This window comes from Choloepus didactylus, chromosome 2 (assembly GCF_015220235.1).
Source record: "Choloepus didactylus isolate mChoDid1 chromosome 2, mChoDid1.pri, whole genome shotgun sequence".
Taxonomy (NCBI): Eukaryota; Metazoa; Chordata; class Mammalia; order Pilosa; family Megalonychidae; genus Choloepus; species Choloepus didactylus.
In genome coordinates, this window is record NC_051308.1 from 28325613 (window position 1) to 28351958 (window position 26346).

Genomic DNA, 26346 nt, shown 5'->3' on the forward strand with positions numbered 1-26346 from the left:
TATCAGTGTTAAATTTACTGTAGTTAATAATACACTATGGTCATGGAAGAGAATATTTTTATCCTTAGGAAATACACATGAAATAGTATCTAAGGGCAAAGGGGAATGATGAATGCAACTTACTCACAAATGGTTCAAAAAAAATGTTTTATCCTACAATGAAGTGAGGCAAAATGATAACAGATGAATCTGGATAAAAGGTATGTAGGTATTCTCTGTACTTTCCTTACAACTTTTTATAAGTATGAAATTATTTCCAAGTGAACAGTTTTTAAAGAGCATGGGGTGGGGAGGTGCTTAAGTTTAGACTGCCTTCAGATATGATGTACGGTGTGAGAGGCAGTGTGGATTTTCCTGCTAGCACTTCTGTATGGTGGCCTGGATTCTGCTCTGCAAAGATTGCAATTTTCAACAATTTTTATTTCTCTGCCCCTTTTTCTTTGCACAGTGGGCCTGTGCTCATCATGACTGTGCTTTTGCTTAAAAATAGAGCTGGTAACAGTAACTTGGACTTAAAGCAAATAATGGTCATCAAGGTTCTTCAAAGTAGAAGATACTTACTCCGTTAATTCTTGTCCCTCTTGTTTCATGGTGCCCAGTCCTCCAAAAGTATTGCAAGCTCAGCCTTGCTCAGATAACACTTATTAAGCCCAATACAAGGTAGCAATGCAACAGATGTTCCTCACTGAACCAAAATGAAGCTGTGCCTCAGTTTCCCTTAGAAGCACCATTTTAGGCAGTTGGTCCATAAGAGAGTCTGGGTGATGTTGAAGAGCTGAATATGCTGCTGTGGCCATTCAGGGTTGCTGGAGGACACCACCACCAACAAGAGTGTCCCACGTTGGTCGTCAGAGCCTCCAGCCTCTCATTTTTGCATCCTTCACACCAGCTCAAGACTGGACCAGGTCAGTGCTACTCAAAGTGTGGTTTCTAGAACCTTGAACTGTTTTTAGTCATTGAACTGTTTGTTAACCAGTTTGTGACAAGATAACAGATACTTAGAGTGTTTAGAAATTCATAGCAATTAGAAATTGTTAGAGCATTTTTATTGTATTCCACAAAAAATATCAGTCTGTAACAGATTGGAAATTTATGAAAAAGAACAAAAAGTACAAAACTGGTTCTTTTCACTGAACTAGTTTGAGAAACAGTGGCTTAGGGATTGTCTCCTCTTTTCTCTCATCCCCAGATCTCAGAAAATGACCCTTTGGCAGCTACTTCCCAGTGAGTTCCCCAGTTTGGTACTTTTCTCAAGCTACTTACTTAATCATGATTTTCTAGTATGAAATAGAAGACTTTTTCAGGCCTTATAAAAAATGGATTTTGAAAAGCTGCAGAGAACGCTGGATTTGGAGTCAAGAGACATGGATTCTAATCTTAGATTTACTGGACAGACTGGGTGACCTTGGGCAAGTCATTTGTACTCTCTGGGCCTCATAATACAACTTGGACTGAATCTCTAAGATGCCTTTCAGCTCTAATATGACATGATTCTTTTGGAGAGAAGAGCAGGGATCCCCCCCATCCCCCATCACTAACCCTAAGCAGTCCCTTGTTTGCCTCTGCAGGCAGCAAGGCTAACTGGGAATTTAATAGAATGAAAAATTAAAGGGACAGTTCAGGAACATGAACTCTACTGGAGATGGTAAATCTCCCCAGAATTTCTTGATTCTCAGGTGGAAATACTCTATTGAAATCATTATTGAACAGAGTGGATTTAGGCAAAGGAAATTTTAAGTGGTAAATCAGCCACCAAAATTGCTTTAACTTTGCTAGTGGGATTATTGTTGAGAATGTGTCACAGACTCCTAAGCGCAGTGCTTGCTTTCACTGATTCTGTAAGCTCATGATGAGATGAAATTATGTAAAACACAGCAGCAGATTTTTAGTGTTGGAACAAAGTATGCAACTTTAAATTAATATGGTTTATTCACCAAAAGTAACTACCCAGAGCAGTAATTAGAGTAATTGGGTTTTCAAAACTTCAACTTGAGAGACCTAGGTATATTGTTATGACTACATAACTAGCAATATTTGAAAATAGGAACATAGTAAAAGTCTGTAAAGTCATAATATTATAGAAATTTGGAGCTGGAAGAGAGCTTAGTCATCTTATAGCCCAGAGGTTGGCAAACTTTTTCTGTAAAGGGCCAGGTAATAAATCTGTTAGGCTTAGCAGGCCATATGATCTCCACCATAGCTACTCCACTCTGCCCCTGCAGCCTGAAGGTCACCATGGACAATATATAAATGAATGGGTGAAGCTACTACATTCCTGTAAAACTTTATATGTGGACACTGAAATTTGAGTTTCATACAATATTCTCATGTCTTGAAATATTATTATTTTCATTTTTCCCCAACCGTCTACAAATATAAAAGCCATTCTTTTTAATGCAATTTTATTGAGATATATTCACATACCATACAATCATGCAAAGTATACAATCAATTGTTCACAGTATCATCATATAGTTGTGCGTTCATCCACCACAATTTTTGAAAATTTTCATTACTCCAAATATATGTATATGACTAAAAATAAAAGTTAAAAAGAACACCCCAAACATCCCATACCCCCCCCCTATTATTCATTTACTTTTTGTCCCCATTATTCTACTCATCTGTCCATTCACTGGATAAAGGGAATGTGAACCACAAGGTTTTCACAATCACAGTCACACGATATAAGCTTTATAGTTATACGATCATCTTCAAGAATCAAGGCTACTGGATTGCAGTTCAACAGTTTCACGTATTTCCTTCTAGTTATTCCAATACACTAAAAACTACAAAGGGACATCTATATAGCATGTAAGATTGACTTCAGGGAGTGAAGGTGGAAGGAACAGGGGAATGGATTGGAGAGAGGAGGAAGGTGTAGAAGGCTGATCTACAGAACTGGGTGACAATGTAATCAGTGAAAGAGAGGAAAGAGGAGAAGAGGACTTGGCAGGTGATTAGGGTTGGCTCCACCCATGGGAAAGGGACACTGAGGGAGGAGCTCTGGGAGACAAGTCCACTGTGTTACGTGGTGAGTTTGAGGTGGATTTGAAGTGCTGGTGAGCCATCCAGCTAGACAGGTCTTGCTGGGGAGAGGCCTGAGAACAGAGAGCAAGTTTTGAGAATCCTCAGCCTTCACATATTCCTTGGAGCCATGAGTGCAGATAAAAAATCACCCAGGTACAGTGTTTAAAGTGAGGATATTAGAGCCCAGCCCTGGGCCTCACATGCATTTAAAGGTCTCATAGTAAAGAAGAGAAACTCAAGAAGGTGGAGCAAGAGGGGCAGGGGAGTGAGAGCCTGGGAGAGAGTTGTATCCTGAAAGTTAAAGAAGGAGAGTGACGAGGAGCTCAGCCGGCTTCTGTGCCATCGGCGGCTTCGATACTCCAGGTTCTACTACTTCTAGTTGTGTGAGTTTGGGCAAATGACTTAGCTTCACGTGGCTCGTTTTTCTCATGTGCAAAATGCAGATGATAATAGTACCTACACTGTGGTATTGCTGTGAGGATTGTATTAGTTCATGAATGTCAAATGCTCACACTGCTCCCTGGCACACGGTAAATGCTCAGTAAATATCAGAGCATACCACTGGCAGTGGTGGGGACCTGAGTACATAGTTTACAGTTAAAATATTTGCATTGTTTTAATGCATAAATTCGTTGAGAAATGTTCTTCATTTTCATGAGGAGGCTCCTTCTTCCAGAGAAACTGAGGGTCTGAGCATTCTGTAAACACTTATCCAAGAAGGGGAGAGAAAATCTTTGCTGTAATCAGCGTGATCACAGGAAGGGGCTCTGGTCTGAAAACATTTCAAAATGTCAAAAGACATTTTACCTCTAAAGAAAAAATACCCACAGTGGTTTGTGAGATTTTGCCAGGTGAAATTTTGGAGTGAAACTAAAACCTCAAATTAAAAAAACCGTACAGACATACCTCATATTTTTTACAAATTGAAGGTTTATACAACCCTGCATCAAGCAAGTCTATCACTATCATTTTTCCAACAGCATGGGCTCACTTTGTATCACATTTTGGTATTTCAAACTTTTTCATTATTATTTTATGTTGTGAAGATCTTTGATCTTTGCTGTTACTGTTGTAATTGTTTTGGAGTGCCACAAACTGTGCCCATATAAGACGGCAGACTTAATGGATGAATGTTGTGTGTATTCTGACTGCTCCATTGACTGGCTGTTCCCCCATCTCTCTCCCTCTCCTTGACCTCCCTATTGCCTGAGACACAACAATACTGAAATTAGGCTAATTAATAATCTGACAGTGGCCTCTAACTGTTCAAGTGAAAAAAATCAATTGATGTGGCAAACTTCATTGCTGTCTTATTTTAAGAAATTGCCACAGCCACCTCAGCCTTCAACACCCAACACCGTGATCAGTCAGCAGCCATCAACATTGAGGCAAGACTCCACCAGAAAGAAAAGATTATGACTTGCTGAAGGCTCAGATGATGGTTAGCATTTTTTAGCAAGAAGGTATTTTTAAATGAAGGTAGCATTTAGACATAATGCTGTTACACACCTCATAGACAACAGCATAGTGTAAACATTATCTTTTTTATGCATGGGAAACCAGAAACTTCATGCCTTGCTTTATTGCGGTGGTCTGGAATCGAATCCCAATTCTGTGTGAGGTAGGCCTGTAGATGCACAAGGTCATTGGTCGGTCACTCAGGGGGAAGAATGGGGCTGGAGGGAGAAGCACATAGGTGGTGGCTCTGAGCTACTGGGACTAGGTTCCCAAGTGTTCATTTGATTATTTTACCTCAAACTTATTTATACACTGCATATATTTTGCATGTATCACAACATAATAAAAAGATTTAAATATATGTATTCATTGCTTTCACAGTATTCATAGCAAATGAGTGTCTGAAGCATTGGACCAGAGCTGGCAGCTTGCACTGCTTCTGTTTTGCATAAGATATTTTCCCCAGCCCACTCAGATCTATAAAGTTATCTTGCAGACTTGCATATATATATATGAAAGAAAGCTGGTTCTGCTAATGCTGTGGGGAGTGGCTGAGAGGAACATGTTGGACCAATAGAGATCTGCCCCAACCCAGCACACATGACTCCCTTTGAATTTTATCTGCATGCCCTGCTTTAGGAACCTGGGGCCGTATGTTGCCATGGTAACTGTTGCCCCTCCCACTCCTGAGACTCCCCGAGGTGCCTTTGTGCAGGAGACCCTATGCTGATCGCTCTACCCCAGCACGGTTGCAGCTGCTCTCTCTCCAGTTCTGCCCCAGGAGTGGCAAACGATGTACCTGCAGGTCCTTAGGGAAATGGGCCCTGTGCCCCTGTTTGGGATGGCAACACCAGCCAGGGTGGCAGAGGGGCCCAGAAACGTCCTTCCTTGTGTACTGACTGACCCAGCAGGCCCTGTAGAGCAGGGGGTGCATCAGCTGCTTCATGGGAGAGTAGGTGGCCTCCTGGCCTGGCTCAGCTGCCCTGGGTGTCATGACATCACAGGGCAGACACCAGTACATCTGGGGTTTTCTGGGACCAGACACCTGTCTGTTACAGGAAGACAGAAATCTTGGGAACAAAGGGTCTGAACTAGAGGGTGAGCCCTGAAATCTGATGATTCTGTCTCTTTCCTGGCTGTGTGGAAGTCTGGATGTGGTTTGCAGGCTGTCGGGTGCTCCTACCTGCAAGACGGGCAGGTGCCCAAAAAAGACTGCAGCAGCCCCAGTTAGTGGTTGTCCCTCTTTCTCACTTAATTACTTAATGCCTTGTAAATGCAATGGCTAAAGACGAAAAAGACCAAAAAAAGAACAAGAAATTGCAAACCTATCAAAATGACAGTTACGCTTAGACCTGAAAACAGACAACTTTCCAACCCTGGGAAAGTAGAGGGGAGCAGTGTTCCAGGCAGAGGTCTTGAGGTGGAAGGAGAAGGGCAGCAGGAAGCAGGAAGCCTCTGTGCGGGAGGGGAGGGAAGAGAGCTGGGTAGGGCCACGCCTTGCAGGGTCAGAGAAGGGGTGCCGCCCGTCTAAAGGTTCTCGTCAAAACAGCTGAGGCCCCAGAACCTGTGTCTACCTAAGAGGACCCTGCCTCAGCTTGCAAGTTATGTTCCTGGCCTGGGGCAGTGCCCTTATCTTCTTTAGTAGCTCTCCCACCAACATGCTGCCTTCTTCCTTTCTCTCAGCAAACGATCACACCCTCTACCTGGCAGATAATATGGAGGCTGTGCAGCATGAGCTCCCTCCGCTGCTGGCTTCCATGCCCACCTCAGTCTTGCCTCAAGGTGGAGGGTTCGGTCTTCTGCCCAAGGCACCTTCCTCCATTGGGAAGCTGGGTTTCCCGTCTCTCCTCTACAGCCGCCTTCCTGCTGGTTCAGGTCTTTTCCATCTTCTGCACCGTCCTCTAACGACCTTCCCTTCAGCCAAGCCCCTCACCAGAAAAAATCTCCCATCTTCCCATCCCTGTAATCAGGCTCCTGTGCCCACCTCTCCTGAAAGCAGACCGTGCCAGGCACTGCCCCATTGTGCTCCAGCACGAGGTGGCATTTCACGCAAACTGGCCAACAACTAGCAAGACTTTTCCTCCTTGACATCCAAGCTCTTCTCTCCTGGTTTTCCTCATACCTCTTGGATCATCTTTGTCAGCATCTTGCTGACTTCTTTTCCTCTGCCAGCCCTTAAAGGCTGCTTTCCCCCAGGCTCTGTCCTTGGCCCTCTTCTCTCTCACTCCAGCAGAGGTTCTTAGTCAGTAGGTTGTGGGGGACCCAGATATCTGTAGTTTTAATAAACTTTCCTGGCTGAAAATCTCTGCCAGTCTTTCCTGCATGGATTATCGTCCCACTTTCATGGCCTAGGTCTTTCAGCAGCTAGAGCTCCAGCCTCAGCCCTTCCCAAGGCCCCAAACCTCAAAACTGCTCCATGGGCATGTCCACCGCGTGTCCCACGGGTACCTCAGACTCATCTGACCCTGTCTCTTCCTTCTCCCATCTCCTCTTTCTCAGTAAGTGGTGCCACCATTGCCTGCAGGATAAAGGACATATTTGTCAGTTCGGCTTATGAAGCTTTATTTGGTCCCAGCGTTACCTCCCTCTAGCAACCCACAGCCCCTGGTCAGGCCACGTGGCACAGCTCAAAGCTGCCCACGTGTACCCACGCATCTCCCACATGGGAATGTCCCGCCCCTGGCCCCTGCCCAACCAATGCCCACTCCTCTCTTCATATCCCAACTAATCAGCCGAGTGACCTTGGACTAGTCATTTATCCTATTTATGCTTCGGTTTCCTCATCCTTAAAATGGGGATGTTAGCAGCTCTTGCCTCATAGGACTGTTGTGACCACTAAAAATCTTAATAAAATGATAAGCACTTAGCACAGTGCCTGGCACATAGTAAAGCACTCAACAGATGATGATGATGATGAGCTATTTCTTAAGTAGATCCTCCCCAGACCTCCCAGATGCCTTAGTGACCACTGGCCTTTATGGCTTCAGAATAGCTGTTTGAATTCAGCACCTATTTCTTTCCAAGTCTTTCTCTCCTTAATTGGCTGGGAACCCCTTGAGGGCAGGGACCATTTGTAATTCTTGATGTATTCCCAGTATCTACCTGAGTCCTTGGCACAAGAGAAGTGTTTACCAAGGATGGTTGGGCTTTGAATTAGTTTGATAAATCAATTAGCCATTATCAATGGTTAAGAATAACTGGGGCACTTCCTGGATTTGAATCCAAGCTTTACCACTTGCTATTAACTTTAGGCAAGTTAATTTAACCTCTCTTAGCCTCAGTTTTCTCAACTATAAAATGGGTAATGATCCTGCCTCATAGGATTGTACTGAACGTTTAATTAGATAATCAATGTAGAGCTATAAACTCGGGCACTCAGTAAATGTTGGCTGTTGTCAATGGTGGTAATTGCAACTGTGGTCGGCTGACAAGATGAACTCAGACAACAAAAATGAGAGCAATAACTACCATGGAAAATAAAAGCCTACTTATGTTTCTGTAGAACACCCCAAGAAATTCTTCCAATTGAGTGTAGGCTGGGTTGTGCAGTGTTTGGGGAGGGCTTTTCCAAAGATAACTATTTAGTTAAAAAAAAAAAATTCATTTTCCCAATCTTCATAATAGCTTTTAAAGACCTGATACTGAAATGTACTCCCTTAATGAAATCCCTTCTATCTAAAATCTGGTTTTAATTTTAATTTTTAGAAATACAGGTTTGAGTTTGTTAGTTTTCCCTTTTCCATCTTGTGACTGCCTTCATTGTTGTATGTGGAGTGACAGACTAGAGGCCGACCTTCAAAACGGAGGGGGCATGAAGAGGGAGAAGCCTCATAAGGGGAACTGCTCAAAGTGTTGTAGTTGGTTTAAAAATGAGCCAACTGTAAAGCCATCCTTAACTCTCCAGCCGTGAAGCTTGTGAGGGCTTCGGCCTCCGGATGGAGGGCAGGGCTTTCTCAAGGGCTGTACTTCTCGCATCAGTGGTGCTTGGGCAGGAGAACGCTGGGCAGCTGGTTTTGTGGGCTCACGCCCACCTCACCCCGAGGCCTGATGCCAGGGGTCAGGGTGGGGTCTGTGCGCTGCAGGTGTCCAGGGCCCACACTTTGCAAGACACTGTGGACTGAGCCTCATCTTGGTTCTCATGACTCCACAGGGAGAAGGTCTGGGCAGGAACTGGCCCCATTTCTGGCCACCGAGCCAGTGGCCGGCGTTTTGTGCTGGGAGAACTGGCTTTGGGTCTGCTGATGGCTCTGGATCCCTTTTCAGGAGGCCCTAAACCCATCAGTCCACAGGATGTTATCCCGCTTGATCAAGGCACAGGGCAAGGCACCACAGGGAGAATGGCCACTCTTATCACTGAGCCTTAATGGTGTCATTTATTTATGACATGCTTCTGTTTCTGTTCCACTCATTTCTAGTAAACTCGAACCCAATGTGCTCCTAGCTCAGTAGCTATTGTGCCTGTGGCTCTCTCCACACCCAGGACGTGATTGGAGGGAAAACACCTAAGGGTTTAGAGAGGTCAGCAGCTGGTGGTTATTTCTGCCTGTCTGATTTCAATGAAGCACTTGATAGTCTGCTTCTCAAGGAAAAGGCAGTTCTCACCATCTCTGCATCTTCAGTGGGACCTGCTCCAGTGCTCAACACAGTAGGTGCTCAGATGAAGGCTGGCTGTCGGGGTCGGCACGGGCAGATGCACCACCACCTGCCCGCCCTGTGGAGGACGTAGGGAGCTGGCACCCCTGCCTCCCACCCCGTCCCAGCCTTCTGACCAGGGACCTCCTGACCTCCCCCAGCCTCTCCCTGTTTAGGGCAGTGATGATTCAGGAGGCAGTACGGGAAAACCTCAGTTTGGTGTGACCCGCTCCGGGGTGGATTTGAGACTATGCACTCAGGAAATCTTGTGTGCACTAGGGCACACAAGATTAAGAGTAGCAAATTGCTGGGTGTGACTGAAAATGGGGAGCCCACTGGGAGTTGAGAGGAGGGGATAGGAGTGAGAGCTGGAATGGCAGGAAGTGTTGCCTGCACAAACATTCAGCAAAATTGATCCAAGTTAGAGAATGGTGGGTGGGGGTGATTGTAGGTGCAGCCTCAGAAATACAGAGTTGTAATTTGCAGAAGCAGCTGGGAGATTGTGAATAAATTACTAGAATACTGTTACGTTTCCCAGAATGCTGTTTTACCTGTCCCTAGATGCCACATTATTTTTAGTAAATGAACTTGCCTCAATCGTAAGGCCTGAGTTTTTGTCCTTGTAAATGTCTAGTTGAACTCAAAGCCCATCAAAAATGATGCCACAGGAGAGCTTGGACTAAGGGCATCCTGAGGCCAGTGTCAGCAAATTGGAGCCTGAGAGTTCTCTGACTCTACGTTGGATGTGTAGCCTCGAGTTTGAAATGTATCTTCAGCTTTTAAAATCCTTTTCTTGTGGAAATACAAGTTAATTTCCCTATTGATCCGTGAAGGCTGTGAGGAAGGGCATGTGACATGCCCAACTTTTTTTCCAGAACAGTTTTGGGTAGTTGTTCTACTCTAAATTTAATTCAAAGCCCACATTTCCACGGGTGAGTATACTACTGGCTGTTAGGAAGCTGTCTGTGGACAAATGAGGATAATAGTTTGAATGAATTAGCAAGTCTGGAGAGGAGAGCCCATCAGCAGAATGACAAATTTAGGATCTTTAAAGACATCTGGTCAGCGATGCCGGAGCTCATGACTGACTGAGTTGATTAATAATGGAAAACCCTTAGTTCAGTGTTTCCACCATCCTCGCCCACTTCCCCAGCCAGGGCTGGCCGTCTGCTCCGGCCTGTGAGAGACGCTTCCAGCTGAGGAGCGGAGGCATTTAGGTCCATCTTTGACCTCTGCTTGTGAGTTTAAGGTTTCAATTTTTCTTATCCAACTTATCTGTGCTTTTTCTAATTGACAGTTCATTGCACGTGTTCCCACATTCACATTCGATACAGTTTCATTCAATTTAACAAATGATTACCAAGAGCCCACTGCTAGCCGAAACCTCACACCCCAGGGCCACCCTAGACCTCCAGTCGGTTGCATTTGGGACTCTGACTTCAACTTCCAGGGCGGCCCCCAGATTCACTCAGCAACAGAAAGAGCTTAAAGGGCTGAGGTCGACCATGATACCTGCTGACCTCTGACGCCTGTTCGGCCGCATTTCCAAGGACCCATCTTTAATTCTGTGGTGGATTTTCCTCCAGGCTGAGGCAGCTGGACAAGCACAGCCAGGCCACAGCCCAGCAGCTGGCGCAGCTCCTCAACAAGCAGAACCAGCTTCTCCTGGAGAAACAGAGCCTGTCGGAAGAGGTGGAACGCCTGAGATCCCAGGTACTGTGTCAGACCCGCACAAGGCTGAGTCCTCAGGGAGGGCCTGGCCCACAGAGAACACAGGAGTCTGCAGTGGGTCTTTTCTCATCCCTGTTTTCAGAGCCACGTATTAAGAATAGGCTAAAATTCCCAGTAGTCACATTGGTCGGCTGATACCCTGGGAGGGAGATCCCGAAGACTGTGCTGGGTACAGTGGGGAACACAAGATCCCATTCTTTTAAGGGAGCTAATGTCTCAGGGAGGGAGAGCAGACCCTGCCGGTGAGCTGGCAAGCAACGCCGAGCACAAGGGTGGGACGGTGAGGACTGCAGAGGTCAGGGGAGGCTTTTGAGAGGAAGGAGGCCTTGATCTGCCCTTGCAGGATATGTAGGATCTGAACTGGATGAGGAAAGAGATGTTTCGAAGTAGAGCAACTATCATGTAGAGTGCAGAAAATTAGCTGATGGGTAATTGGAGCTAGTATTTTGAGTGCTTGCAGAGCACCCAGCACAGTGTTACATAAAGAACATACATTAGCATTCTTTACCCTTGACCCAGCCTGCAGGAGTGCAATCATTGTCTCCATTTTGCAGATAGGGAAATTGAGGCTCAAACACGCGTATACAGCTGGTACATAGGGAAACCGCAGGGGAACCGAAGCCTGACTACAGCCCAGGCTTTCCCCATTCAGGTCAGATCTGGGGCCACCAGCAGGGATTAGGGAGGAGAGACAGTGTCCAGGTGAGGCTGGAGTAAATTGTTTCTGTTCCTGTCAGAGAGGCTGTGGTTTTTGTCCCATCAAGCAATTTGTTAGGATAATGAGGTAGTCCGTGGGCTGGCCGTGGCATCAGCCTTTAATTAGGACTGCGCCCAGGTGCTCTGCAAGTGCCCAGCAGACATTGTGCAGTAAGTGCTTGGAATGATTAATGGGAAAAATGCATCTGGAAATGAAAATGATGAGAAATTAAGTCTCATTTTCCTTTCAAAATGACCATATACCGAATGGATATGAGAGAATCTCTAAATACTGACTTCTCCCACCCAGCCCACCAAATTGCTCTGCAAAGTATTTCTTTATTTCACAGATAGGAACTGAGCAGCCCCAGGAGGCCAGGCACTGCGCTAAGGGCTGGGGGTGGAAACACGCCTCTGCCGTTCTCTCCCAGAGGGCCTGAAACTGCCCCTAAGGAAAGTACAGCATATACCGCTCAGAGTCTGAACCACAGAACACCCACCACAGTCTCCTGGGACGCTTGTAAAATAAACAGATGCTGATTCCAGGGCCTCACCTCATACACACTGAGTCAGAATCTCTGGGAGCAGGGCCTGGGACTCTGTACTTTAATAAGCTCCTTGGGTAATTCTGGAGGACCTAAAGTTTGAGGACCTCTAAAGTGCTTGGAGCCAGAAGGAACACAGAATGATTCCAGACTCCGTCATTGTGAGACCCCTGGGCAAGTCTCCAAAGTCTCTACTGAGCCTTAGTTCCCACAGCTGCACAGTGGGCGCTGTTCCTCAAAGGCTATTGCCCTCAGAAGAGTATTGGAAGTGTTAAATGAGTGCAGCTTGAGGTGCTTGGTGGGAAGTCTGCACTTAGTAGTCCAAAGAAATAGCAAGGTGTTTTCTTCTCCTCTCTCCTCCCCTATAACCTGAGGAAGTCCTGGGAGAAGACCCACCTGGGGAGAAGCATAGGAAAGGGTGGAGGCCCAGTGAAGATCCTCACTCCCCTCTGCCTCTGCTCCTCTGTGTGCTGACACCACCCCACCTGCATCCTCCACTGGTGTGGGCTTGACTCGGGCCAGAACCCGAGCCCTGAGGGCAGATCCTGAGGGAGGACCCCTGGGTGGTGCCAGCTTTAGGCCTGGCCAAATAAAGGTCAGGCCATTGGGGCCACCAGCTCTCCAGGCAGACAGCTAAGCTCCTGTCACCTGTGACTGGAGGGACTGAATCGTTTGACTTTAGAATCTTTAGAATCTTTAGAATCCAAGAACTACTTCAGAACCTGAATTGTGGGGAATCTTATATACATACTCGGAGCACACTGCGGAGCACATCTAGATTCTAGACTAGATCAGTATGTGGGGTTTGCCTTTTAACTCCCCATCTGCCTACTTTACAGCACACTCAGATCTTAACATGGATCATCAATGCTTAGAAACCTTTTCCAGGGTTTTAAAAATCTGATAATTGCCAAATGAATTGTAAAATTTCCACAAAATGCATTAAAAAAAAAAAAACAAAACAAAAACCCAAAACAAAAAACTCCTCAGAGAAATTAGCAGGTCTTTCTTCTTTTGCCTGAAGCAACAGAAGTGATGTGACCATTCTGTGCTATCTGATACTGGCCCATCTGGCTCATCTCGAAAGGGACCTTTCAGATTCACATATTACATTTGGAGTTATTTTAATATGAACATGACAAAAGAAATTTGGTAGAGGAAATGTTGCCTTCAGTGGCAAATACTAGTGTTCAAAAAGGAGGCAGGGATCCAGGTTTGCAAGTTCTCTGCTGAATATCTAAACCAAATGCCTGTTCTTTCCACCGAAGGGGTTGCATTAGACTCTACTTAGAGGCTGTCAGTGTATTTCGGCCTCTGTGATGCATTTTTGTCACCGAACAAACTTGAATTATGAGTTAAGCTTCAAATGAAACTTTCAAGTGAGTAGGGCTGCTGTTTGACACCGAGCAGGTATTTTGGAGAACAGTAGCTCCCAAGGGTTCTGGGGCGATAAACTACACTTGCTTTTTTCCTGGAGAGAGTCTGCTGGGCACAGCTCTTGGGCATCTGGCTATCCGAGCTGTCTTCCTTTCTGGTTTTGGAATGGTTCAGCCGAAGCCTCCCATTTTCTCAGCCTGGATGAATTAAGCATAACAACTTAATTTTGCAAGTCAAACTCTAGAAAATATATGTTCACCCGCTACCCAAAAGAGAAGGGATATTTTTTCTAGTCTGGGCAGCTGCCCTGAAGCTGAGTCAGGTCCCTCTGATTTTGTTCCTGTGCACTGAGCCCTGCTGCCTGTGACCAGATGACGGATGGGGGGGGGGGGGGGTTGGGGTTGGTCTGTGGCCTCTGACAGGAAGCATCTAGCCTGTTTGGAAGGCTTTATTATTCTAAATTGTTTCTGCTTAAACTCTTGACACATGAAAAAAACATGTCTGGCAGAGGCGGATAGTTAACTTTGTAGCTATGACATGGTGAGCTTTTGCCGTGAGAATTCTCACCCTCCCCGTAATCCACAGCATTGCGCAGTAAGGAGCCTGATGAGGTGGGCTGGGCCTGAGGGCCGACAGCGTGGGTGTGTCTCCGAGTGGAACCAGGAAGCTCCAGGCTTATTTTCTGGCTTGTTCTTAGTTTAGGACGCAGTAAAAACAATGGCTTCATTAATCTGCCTCACTGTGGGAGGAGGGGAGGGGAACTTCTAGAAAATGGCTTTGCAGGTATCACTAACTGGCTGTTCTGGTTCTTGCGGAGAAATAGATATTCCAGTACTAGCCCAGTTTCACCCTAACACACCTCCCCTGCGTTCCCTGTTCAGCCAGCCTGCGCATCTCCAGACCCCGGCCCAGTGTCTTCTGTTTGAGGACTGGACTAAACGGTAACTCTTTCCTTTCCGTGGGAGGCAGGCTTGGCTGGGGACGGCTATAAACTGGTAGTGGTGGCGGGGGTGGCTGCGAGGTGAGGAACTTCCATCCCAGGGGAGTTTAGGCAAGGCCTGACAGCTGGAGGAGGGTCAGGGGTTTGTGACCCAGAGCCCAGAGGCTCTAACATCTGGCCAGGAAGGATGGAGCAGCTGGTGAGGAAGTAAGACTCTTTTCTTGAGGAGGAAGACAACTGGGAGAGGGAAAAGAACAGAAATTATCTGTACATTTAGAGAATCGTCTTAAACATCCAGATTGTTTTATTTGTTTCTTTATTTGGAAATGAATATGGCTTCACCTTACTTGTACTTCCTGGTAGCCATCATCCTAAACAGGCTGTTTGGGTCAGTCCTCAGTGTTCAGTCTGGGGAGTGATTCCCTTTGAGTCCTTTCATAGGAACCACTTTTGCAATTTAAAAAACAGTCTCAAATGGACTTATCAATGGTTAATCAGTTGGACCTATGACTTTTAAGCATTCGTGGCTGTGAATTTGCTTTCTAATTTGATTTAAACTTGTGCACGGGTCCAGCAGCCATATGTGATTATGTTCCAGGAGCACTGACATCAGCTCATTACACCAAAGGACTCAGAATAGAGCTGAAAATGAGCACAAGAAGCAAACACACACATGATGCAATGGGAGGGAGGAAAGGTCGGTGTGTGACCTGTAGCTAAAGGAGGGAGGCCTTAGAGACCTGACAGCTCTCAGGCACGAGGCAGCGCCTGCAGAAATGGCCTGACCACGCTGGGGCCTGACGCCTTCACCTCGTTTCCCCCGGGCCTTCCCAGGGCCTCTGTCCATCGCTGACTTAGGAGCTTCCATCGAGTTAGCTACCTGCAAGACAGATGGTGCATGAATAGAACAGCAAATACACTGAATAAAATAAATTAAAAAGCCTCCTCCTGAACCAAGATTTTTTGGAAAGAATTCTAAATAGATGAAAACAAACAATTTGATTTCAACCAAATTGTTGTTTTTTTGTTTTTATCCTGATTTTCACCCGAATTGTCAGTCTCAAAAATAAACACTGATACATTCCCAGAAAATATTTTTCAAATAAAAACTGACTCTGTTAAAGTTTGCCCTGATTCTTTCAAAACTGTGTACAAGACACTGTCAACCAAAATGACTTGCATATTTTTTTAAATAAACTTGAACATATGCAGCTAAAATGTCATTAACTCCCGGCTGCCTGAGTGTTTTTAAAGAATGACATAAGACCCCTGGTGCTACATTTCTAACGTAAGGGTCAGAGAAGCTTCCCCATGCAACTAAAATATCATATAGTTTAACTTTTTTTTTTTTAACTGAGGGTTCTGTGTGTAATTAATGTTGAAAAGCACATAGCGATTCATTTCAGCCAAACTTGCTCTTCCTTTAACAGTTCATTTTGCCCAAGAGTGAATAATTTCAGAATAAGAATTGTAGGAGAAAAATAAGTTGAATTTTATATTGCTTCAGATACATTTGCTCCACTTATTGCTTCCCAAGTCAAATGTTACATTTTGCAATATAAATTCACAATCAAGATTTTAAAGGGAGCTAAATATTTTAATCCAATTAGACAAGTGAACAAAACACTGAATATTACATGTAGTGTAGATAAGTGGTTCTTGCCTTTAAAAGACTGTAATTCCGTCACATTACAACCCCAAATGTCAATGTTGTCTTTATTTTTAACGCTTTCAAACATGAGGCAGCCAGAGGCTCCACTCTCTGCTGTTGGTGACACTGTCTGTCCTTTGGGAATTCTTAAAACTCTATTTACCATGGAAACATGGTTCACATAAAACACAGACACCTGCCCATGTGCGGAGGAAGTTCTCGTGACTTCTGTGATTCCGGAAAGCTGGAAGACTTCAGGCTCGGGATTCCGCGAGTCACTGAGGGAACACGCACTTCTGTGTATGCCCTGGGAAGGAGGGCTGGCCTAGCAAGTGCGCTTCCTGTAACTCCCACCCCTCCTTTAAGTGGAAAGCGTTGCTGTTCTTCTGCAGGGGCTGTCTCCCCCGCACAACTGGAAGGCCCAAGTCCAGCTTGAGATGCTATTTTACAGAAAGCCGAAGAATCATCCTTCTCCGTCTTCTTGTCTGCAAGGAAGCCTTTCCTGCTCCTACCTTCTAACTTCTCTGGCTTCCACAGTTGTGTTCCTTTGCTGGAGCCCAAAGCCAGGAAAGCCAGGCGCCTTAAGCTAGGGAGAACGGGACTGTGAACTCTGATGCTGCAGCGCTTTCATTGTGCGAGGCCCGCCTGGCAGTTATCGGGGAAGAATGAATTGCTGGGTCTCTGTGCTGACCTCGCCGTGAACTCCTACCCAGCTTTGCAGCTGGCAATAGCCAGATTCCAAGAAAAGCTTTGAGGGAAGGTTAGGGAGCTCAGCAAGAGTTTGTTGCTCCTGCTGGGGGAAAAGGAGGCAGGACTGCAGTGATGTGAAGGCAGCGGACTCTGCCCAGGTGGCTTGTGAGCAGGCTGCCTGCTGACAGGTGGGCATCCAGGTTCTAGGGCTGCTTTGCAAAGTTCCACAGCACAACTGCTGGGGGCCCCATTCCCCTGAACACATCAGTCAGCAACCAGGGTTCACTTGGCTTTTTTATTCCAGGTTGTCTTCCAAATTTGACTTCTCCCTAATTCCACACGTCATATTGGTTGACTAGGGGCTCTTTCACTAACCTGATCAGAACAGGCAGTATATCCTAAAAAGTCTGGACTCTGAGGGTCAAACTGCCTAGATGGAGGTGGGGAAGAAGGGATTCTGTCCTCTCTAGTTAAAAATAGATGCTTTACTGCCAGTGGCAGAAGGAACAGGACCATTTTTTGACCAGCAATCCAGAAACAGAAAATGTGCAAATGAGCAGGGTGGAGATGCAGAGAGCAGAGAAACAAGTGCAAGCACAGGAGAGTGGGCCTGAGGCTGCGAGGCTCTCCTGCAGGGTTGGGGTGGTACACGACCTGTCCCTTGGCTGATGGCTTCATCCCAGGCCAGCTTGGGAACAAAACAGAAGAAAGGGCTCCACCCCACAGCGTGGTTGCCTGGGGAACAATTCAGGTCATCCAGAACAACTCATCTTTAAATCCCAAATTTAAGTGAAACATCAGAACTAAATTAGACAGAAAAGCCAGGGTTTGTGGAGAGAAGGCTCTGTCAGGAATTAAAATGAGAGCAAAGAAAATGGGTTAGCAATCACAGGCTTGCAGATGGGGAGCATTTTTATCATCTGGGGTCAGTATTTTAGAAGAGCAGCTGCCAGGGCATCCTGTCCGCCTGCTTCTAATCTGGAGAGCAGCCACGGACAACTGCAGATAGGGCCACACCTCCTGGGAGGGCCACAGCCAGGGGCTGACGGGTAGGTGGTGACTGAGGGCTCGGGTCACAGTTCAGACTGGCTAATGTGCCCTGGCACACGCATTCTCATCTTTCCTGTACAGCAAAGCCATGGTCACTGGGATGTGGACGATGCAGCCACCTTCCTGGAAATAAGCAGATAAGCCAGCTTTGGCCAGGAACTAAAAGCTTCTATACCTCTGGACACACTACAGGACCAGAGAAGGGAAAGCACTGAGAAATGTTCTTTATTAAAGAATCAGCAGACTGCAGGTAACAGTGCTGCAGTTAACAAACGAAACAGTGGTGTACTAGGGTAGCTTCCTCAGTCAGATGAATGCTCACCAGCGCTCAGGCATAGCTGTAGGCTCTGGGGTTGAGCAGTGAATAAGCACTATAACATAAAAGTGAAATGAATACAGGGCTTCACACCAAACCCAAACAACATGTAAAACTGATGAAGGGAGAGCAAAAGCTGATTTGCCGCAGGGAGACCAATTGGGGTTACCTTCCATTTGTCCGCACTGAGGCCCTCACATCTGTGTCACTCATGTGGATCCACAGGAGCAGGAGGAGGTCAGTGGTTTCAGCAGAGCAGGATGAGAGCCAGCAGGGATTGGATCAGATGATGATAAATTACTACATGGCCCTGGAGCCCACAGGCACTACAAAGATTCATGAGAAATGCCAGTTTCCTGGCGCTCAGTTAAAAAAAAAATCCTGCAACACATTTTACTTCTACTTCAGGTCTTTTTGTTGTTGTTGATTTGTTAATCACTATTTTATATTGTGCATTTATGGGTGTGTTTTTTATCCAAAGTTCTGTTACATTTGTCTTTTGAAATATCATTATGGTTTGTGCTTATCCGTGTATTAAAGGACATCTTTGCATTTCTAGGGTTAGGAAAAAAAGCCACTCTCTAGAGCACCCAGATCAGCAGACAGCCTTACTAAACCCACCCATGGAGCGAGGAGGGTGAATCATTTCAAACCAGTCATTCAACAGAACTGAACTGGGTCAGTTCAATCAAAACTTGAAGGCAAATAAAGTCTGGATAGAGGCTTTGGGTGGTGAATTCAAGTGGGTGGGAGCCCCTGAGCCGTGTGTATTCTACTGAGGACAGAGGGGAACACGTTCTGCAATGACAGGGCTCCAGGGCACAGCAGACTCCCTGCAGTCTACTGAGGAAGGGCCCTGATTGCAGAAGCAGCTGTGGGCTCTAAGAAAGAGGGTCCGTCTACCATCTGCTCAGACCTAAGAAGGCTACAAACATCACACCACAAATCTGCTCACAGGGACTGAGGCCTACATCCAGTGTGAGTCCTGTATACTCACTACCTGCGTTGAAACCATTCTACTCACAGACCTGTTCATGAAAAAGCCACAATTAGTAGCTCACACACAAAAGTTTTACTTAAAATGTGAAATTACCTTTTCTCATTTTACCAAAACAGGCAACAGATTGTTTTTCATATATTTCTCTTGCATGAATTCTGAATAGCTTACTTTCACTCACTGTTCTGTCTTGTAAACCCCCAACAAGTAATCATGGCTTAAACTGGAGAGACAAGAGTCCTCTCTGATTCAAGCTTAGGAAATCTGGCTTGGGGAATATAAGGCCCACTTCTCTTTCTAGAAGATGATTCTCAGCTAACCAGAGACAAAATCTGTCTTCTGACCCAGCATTGCATTTTGGTTATCAGTTGAAGTGAAAACTGGGATTTAGTGAATATCATCTTAGCTCTCTTCTGGAGTTAACACTCCAAGAGAGCAAAGACTATGTCTTATTTATCTTCCCACACAGTAGAGACTCCGTAAATGTTTTGTGGAATATAACTATTTCTGATGGTTTCTGACCCTACTTCCTGATGTGGTTTAAATTAATGTGAACACCCTCAGCAGAGGCAGGTATCAGTATTCAATACTTTCCTAAATTTTAATACCAACTCAGTATTTATGAACTAGTTTGGAAACATATCTGTTTAAAACTAATGGACCACATGCACCAAATTCTGTCTTTCGGCAAACAGAGGTTTCCATGTAAAAATGCCTTTATACGTATTATAATAAATTGTCTGGAGCAAAAAACTCGGAAGTTACAGTTTGTACCACTTCACCAGGGATTCCTTAGGGGCACTCAGCCTACATCTTGTTTTTGTTCTAGCTTTACCTGCTGTACTGTTGGAACAATTTTCACTAAACAGATTCTGGCTCAGATCAGTATCTCTTTTCCTGAACAAGGAAAGAGATGGCTTTCTGGAAATGTCCTACCATCAGATTACCCTTATTTAAAATGCACACATGTCTGGAATGCAAGTTATTTTCAAGTGTAAAGCATTAAGACAAAATAGTTAATATATTAATATGCAAAAAGGGCTCTGATCTGTGGTCAAGATGAGACACAAATTTTTTATACAATTGTATATGGTAAGATAGCCACATTTTTAGCAACAGAAATTTTTTCTCCAAATGATTAAGTCATAAGGGGTGACTAAACCATTAAATGAGAACAGAAGTCAACATTGAAGAACATGATATATTTAAACTTACTTTTTATTATCATTTTTTTTCCAGTTACCCAGCATGCCACAATCTGATTTCTGACCTGGATGAAACAGAGTGAAATAAATGATTTACAAAGAGATATTTACATTCATGTGTTTTGTATTCCATATGCCACAATCCACCACAACCCTCCTGGACTCAGTGCAGCTGATGTCATAATTGCCACATTTGGTTCTCAGAGAGTCCCCTGCACTAAGGATGAGCTGGAACCAAAAAGTGTATTAGAGGAGGAGAGAACTCCTTGTATGTTTTCAGAAATGTTTTGCAGTTTGTTTTAAAATATGCTCATTTGTATGCTTTGTTACACATATGAATTTCAATAAATGAACTTTTTAAAGACTTGAATTGTAATGTTTCTTTTTTTACCTTGTAGTGATGAACACAACACACCAAAAAGGCACATATTTTAATTAGGCCAAAGTGTAGTAAGGACCAGATCAAATTTTTTTCTCACCATTCATTTTTCTTTCCCTCTTTGTGATCTACATATCATCCTTCAACTTTATTTGCCTTTACGCAACATCCCTTAAGACTCCATTATTATTTACCATCCTACCAAGATGTACACAATAAGGACTCACCAGGAAACATTATGTATTATTATTCTCTCCACTCTGTTAATGAAACAAAACAAAACAAAACAGCATCTTTGGCTCTGTGATGTCAGCTTTTTTCTTCAATATGCAGTAGTTGAGAAGAGCCTAAAGATGTGTATTTAGTGAAATCAGAAAACTTAGAGTGTATCAAATAACTGTAAACAGATCATCATTTTAGTTTAAAATAGTATTTCTACTATCCATAGTTAAGCCGTTAAAGGGTTTAAAGAAAAATGGACAGTGAAAACTTTATGTTGTCTTTGAGGATGACAATAGAACACCGAAGGCAAGGCCACAATTGGGACAAATCACTGGCCTTAGGCTATACTTCGTGGCAGCCAGTGATCTGTCAGCATCACCATCATCATCATTTCGACAGAGATCTGAGGTTACCATACGTTCAGCCTGGCCTCTCAGAATCAGTGTGGATTAGGCTTTGGGGCTGGCGGCACGATAAACACAGAGACTGTTCAAGTCTCTTGACCATGTAAAAGGTTCAAGCCTGAAATAGTAGAACTAACTACTATTCAGATTTAAAGTTTTTGACTTCATTAAACGTGTGAGACATAAAGGCTGTCACATAAGATATTTTAATCGTCCTTAATTCTGCTTTAGGAATATTCTGAGCAAATTATACAATATTCTACAAATAGCACCTTTAAAGAATTACAGAGGTCACTTTATTTTAGCCTCCTGAACTGTCAACCCCAGTGGTTCTGAGAGAAGAGCATGTGTGAAAATGCCCTCAGATTTGGCTGTGTGACATACCCACACATGCTTGACTAACACTGGTCCCAAAAGCCATTCCTTTACCTGGTTTGGTCACAAGAGCAAGGCCAGGTCTACAATAGTAGGTTTACATTGGTATATGAGGTAAAATCAGAAAAAAGCCCCATCCAAAATGATTCTAGGTAAATCGGATTGTAGGTCACCCATCCTACTCATCTATTGCCCATGTCTAAGTAAGTTTAATTTGCCTTGAAGTTTTAAAAATATATTGTAAGAAAGGAAGTGTGCAGAGCCATACATTATCAGGAAGACGACATTACTCAGGAGCTACCCTCATTAAGACTTCTGGGTCTAAACCATTTGGTGTGAGGATTATTAGGATCTGATCTGAATTAATCTCCAAGGAGACCTATTCTATCCCTGGCTTCACAGATCTATCCTAAAACCAGTGCTGAGTAGTCACCATCTCCCTTTTGGAAGTAGCCCTTCAACAAAGTTTGTACAACCCCACTATTGTAAGTTTATTGAAGTTATAAAATAATCCTGTGTTTTCAACTCTAAGGAATTTACATACTTTCCTGTCACATTAGTACAAGGTAGGTTAAGACCAGGTGGGGCTATTAAAAAATCTTTTTCAGAAAAGACTATTTTCTGAAATTTACAGAACCACATCCAACAACAATAAACAGAGAAGTAGCAGATTGACATAGTGCTTTATTTAAGCTCTGTACGAAGGAAAATAATGTGCATCCCTATCATATACGTGTAAAAATACTAAGGATGTACAGTGTACAAAAACAGTTTCTTGTAGTTATTTCACATCCTTGAGGGTCATATATTTAAGGAAATCAACAGTTTTAATATGACCAACAGTAATAGTAATACAGTTTCTTGGGTTCGTAGTCGCGTCTGCTTAAAATCCTTAACCAGATGACTAGATCTTGCACGGATCTAATGAAAGAACTAGCAAGGTCAAGAAATGTCACAAACTATAAAGCTACAGGGAGGTAATTCAATTACCAATTTAGAGGTTTTCTTTTTATTTAAATAAATACTTTACATTTCATGCTTGCCTGTAATGCACTACCAGGAGCAAGATAAGGGAATTCTACTGTAGACAGTACAAACAGTAGCAGCAAAGTGTGTACATTGAGGTGTAATATATAGACCCTGCAGTTAGTAAGGAAGGCCCTTACTTTTGTACTCTAGGAGAAGCAAGTGGCCCCTGCAAGAACAGTCAGCTTTAAGAAGCCGGAAATCAGGTATGGGAAATGGAAAACAATACTGGAATAATGCTATGTAATTAGTGTAGAAAGCAAAGCTGTGAGCAACCCTGCCAAAAATCCAAGCAGAAATGGCCAATTTCCTCCAAGATGGCTGCATTATAAGAAGAGGGCAAAATTAATGAAAGTTAGTACAAGCTGGATTTCCCAAAGTCTGAAGTGTATGCTGAGAGAATGATTCCAGGTTTCAGGTCTTTCCACTTGCCAGAATCCAAAACTACAGCTATGGACAAATAACAAGGGAAGTTTTAGAAACCTCCCTGCATACACATTTTCTGTTTTTCCATTACTCCTCCATGCTAGCGAATTGAGATCTGGGAGTGAAAGTAAGAGACTCTCAAAATTTAAGCCAAGAGGACAACTTGTGCGAGACTAACGAAATATCAGAGCGGATAAGTAACCAAGCCCCAGGCATTGGCTGGGTGGGGCATGAGAGCCAGCTGTGAGGAGTGGCCAGCCTGGGGCACTATCAGCGCCAGTCATTAATCTTTAGGAAGTGTCCTTAGCCTAAGTCATGCAAATCACTTTATTAAAAAAAAAAAAAAAAAAAAAGCTTATGTGCTTAGTATATGTATATGGTGTTACACTTTCCCTCTAAAGGAATCAGCCAGTCTCAGCTTTCTCTTCCTCTCATCTGTTTCTTATATAATGGATGGGAGACAACTTACAGGACATACCTTCTAGTCTACTTTCATGTCAAAGTGAAACAATTAGCATAATTCCGAGTGAAAAACAAGTTGAGCTATATTTGTAGGTAAGAGTGACCTACCACTTACTGTAACCTCCCACTCAATATTAAGGATGAACTTCGCTCAGGTAGAAATATGAAAAATCAGGATAAAATTATGTCTGAATATGTCTTAGCTGCCTTAATAAAATGCCCTTTAACCCCCATCCGTTCCAGTGGCCCACCCACCGCCAGCAGTGGTTTCAAATCTATAAATCCACACTCCCAGCGTCAAGAGGCTAAGACATCTGCATATGAATATGATTCATCCTGCTTAAAAAGTCACTTGCTCTTTCATACAGTGCACTCATAATACTACGTAATGCTGTAGTCTTCCATTTTGGGAGCTGTCAGATAGTTCAACTAAAATACATTTCCATGATCACTCCAGGGAATCAGGAATGCCTCCTGCTTGCTGCAAGAATGGCGTCCCAGCTCCTTGGACTTCATAGGCTGCTTTGGAAAACGTCAGCTCCTAGCACCAAAGGGTTTAATCTGAAGATCATCATTAATGAAGGAGAAAGATGAGGTTTGCATACATGTCCCCTTTCAGTGAGAAATGTTGGAAATTTGGGAACATGAGTATATACAGAAAAAGAAAAGTTGGAGGTGTTCTTTTTTTGTTTTGTTTTTTTCCCTGATGGCTTAACTCAGTGATAAATGTACCATGATCAGGATAAACACACCAGGTTCTTAACCTTTACTGCCTAGTTGGAAATACTTGAGATGTGTTCATTTTGCCAAATAAAGTTCATTTCTCACTCAATTTTCTTCATTGCATTATGTTGTCAGGCCTTTGCAATGTATCATTCTCAACATCAACATCCATTTGTTTCATTAACCCCTTGGCATGGATAACTGGGCATTTTCTCATTTTCAGCACCAAGGGGTTAAATGGCAGCATCTCTTCTCCCAAAGCCAAATTCCAACCAATATGTACAATTTCAGAGCCTTATCAAACTTTTTTACATAGGAGAAAAAGTGCATGATTCTCATCAGCTTGTACATTCCTTGCACATGGGTCAAAATAACTGCAGTAAGTCTACTTTATGTAAGTTGGAGCTGCATTTGCTAATATGACATATAATCCTCATCACTAAAAAATAAATACTACTGCAATATAAACAAAATCATAAAAGGACATTCAAAGTTTTAACATCTGAGAGAAAGCTAATTCACATAAAACCTAAAGTAAAAAATTCAAACAATAAGGCAAACACCTGTTTACCTTGGGTGTACAAATTTTGGTGAAAAGCAGGATCTTTATACCAGTCTACATTCTTCAGCCATCAGAGGTGATAAATATCAAAAAGGGAAAAAGGTTTCCAAGCACAGGGGAAAAAAAAATGCTCTCTGGAGCAAATCATATCATAAAACCCTTGAAATGATTTCAACTCTGCTGTGCATATGCCTTCATTTCTTGGAAGAACAATGTGCATCTGTACAGGAGGCCCACGAAGTCTGGATGTCCACGTGCGACACGGGGCTTCCTCTGCAGTATCCACATTTAAAAAACAAAAATCTCCACAGTTGTCCAGTCCTTCTCTCAAATGCTTCCTAATGGATTCCTGCCAGATCTTAGGGGTATCTATTTACTGTATGTACTAACATGCTTTACTAAAGTTTTGCATATGCACATCACCACCCTTCCACAACTGTCTGTTCTGAATTACAAACTAAATCTTCTTAGTCTAATTAGTTTTTGATTTATCTTCTAGAAAGTTAAAAAATGTACCTAGAATCAACGTATCTCTTTTAGTTTCACTGTTAGGGAAAAACAAAAACTAAAAATCAAAAGATGACAATTGGTGCACAAATGAACAATGGTGGACTCATGACTTCCAAAGATTGTAAAGTTACCTCTTAAAGTTGCTATAATATTAAGACAGTAGCAGCAACAGCATGAGACCTTAGACTGAGAGACAATTTCATGCAAAAAGAAAAAATCGAGTGTGTTTGCGTATATGTGTGTTTTCATGGGGGTGAAAGGTGGCCAGGGTGAAGACCCTTGATCGGTTGGGGCTGTCTGAAGGGGCTCCTGCTATCTGTAGGAGCTGGGACTGGTGTTGATGTCCAGGAATCATTTTCAGTAATAAATCTAAGATGACAGTGAAATAGCAGAATGAAAGAGAATTATTCTCGTCCACTTGCAGAGTAGGAAAATTGAGGGAAATGCGGCCGCCTCTCGTTGTCCATGCAGTCCATCCCATCTTCATCATCTGTGGACAGGAAACAGCTATTTCAATGTTACATTTATTTTTTGTCAATATTATCTCTGGTCTTAATTGTTCTAATTCCTCAGATAAGAAAGATTAACACAGGCAATAGCTACCATAAGCTTGTGTTTACCAATAGAACATAACAGTATTTACACTTCAAAAATTATCTCATCTTTGTAAACACATGGTCTGTGAAGAAATAACACTATCAAATCGTCTCTTTCTAGACACTAACATTTCAAAATGTAATGAACCTGGAAAAAAATACTTCTGAAGAAAACAGGATTTTTTTAAAAATAGTAAGGAACAAACCATCTTCATTGCCTTTTAATTTCACAAACTTCATATGTCCAAACTATAGAAGTCAATGAATCTAAGACACCCACAGTGTCTATAGAGAATTAATTATCTTAGTCATTAAATGCGTGTATTTTTTTCTTCATTGTATT

General features: G+C 43.5%; 2 protein-coding genes across 17 annotated transcripts in view; one reads left to right on the top strand and one right to left on the bottom strand.

Moving 5' to 3' along the window:
• SDCCAG8 (SHH signaling and ciliogenesis regulator SDCCAG8) overlaps positions 1-20682 on the top strand; it is a 288104-nt gene extending 267422 nt beyond the window's left edge. The window contains exons 17-21 of one of the 10 annotated variants that reach the window (XR_005214623.1): positions 10707-10833; positions 14351-14410; positions 17882-18050; positions 18676-18794; positions 20353-20682. Coding sequence is in view for 2 of the 10 variants with exons in the window: in XM_037822222.1 (XP_037678150.1) it covers positions 10707-10833; positions 14351-14395 (172 nt within the window). In the remaining 8 variants the exon portion in view is untranslated. Of the gene's footprint in view, positions 1-801; positions 906-1189; positions 1225-10706; positions 10838-14350; positions 14411-17881; positions 18051-18675; positions 18795-20352 lie in introns of those variants that run through there. The other 9 variants (XR_005214625.1, XR_005214622.1, XR_005214621.1 and 6 more) reach the window with 9 other exon arrangements.
• A 1670-nt stretch (positions 20683-22352) lies between these two features.
• The window catches only part of AKT3 (AKT serine/threonine kinase 3), a 413894-nt gene continuing 409900 nt past the window's right edge, over positions 22353-26346 (bottom strand). For all 7 annotated transcript variants that reach the window (XM_037822276.1, XM_037822269.1, XM_037822307.1 and 4 more), the window contains one exon: positions 22353-25897. In XM_037822276.1, coding sequence (XP_037678204.1) covers positions 25812-25897 — 86 coding nt within the window. In that variant the 3' untranslated portion in view covers positions 22353-25811. The remainder of the gene's footprint in view (positions 25898-26346) is intronic.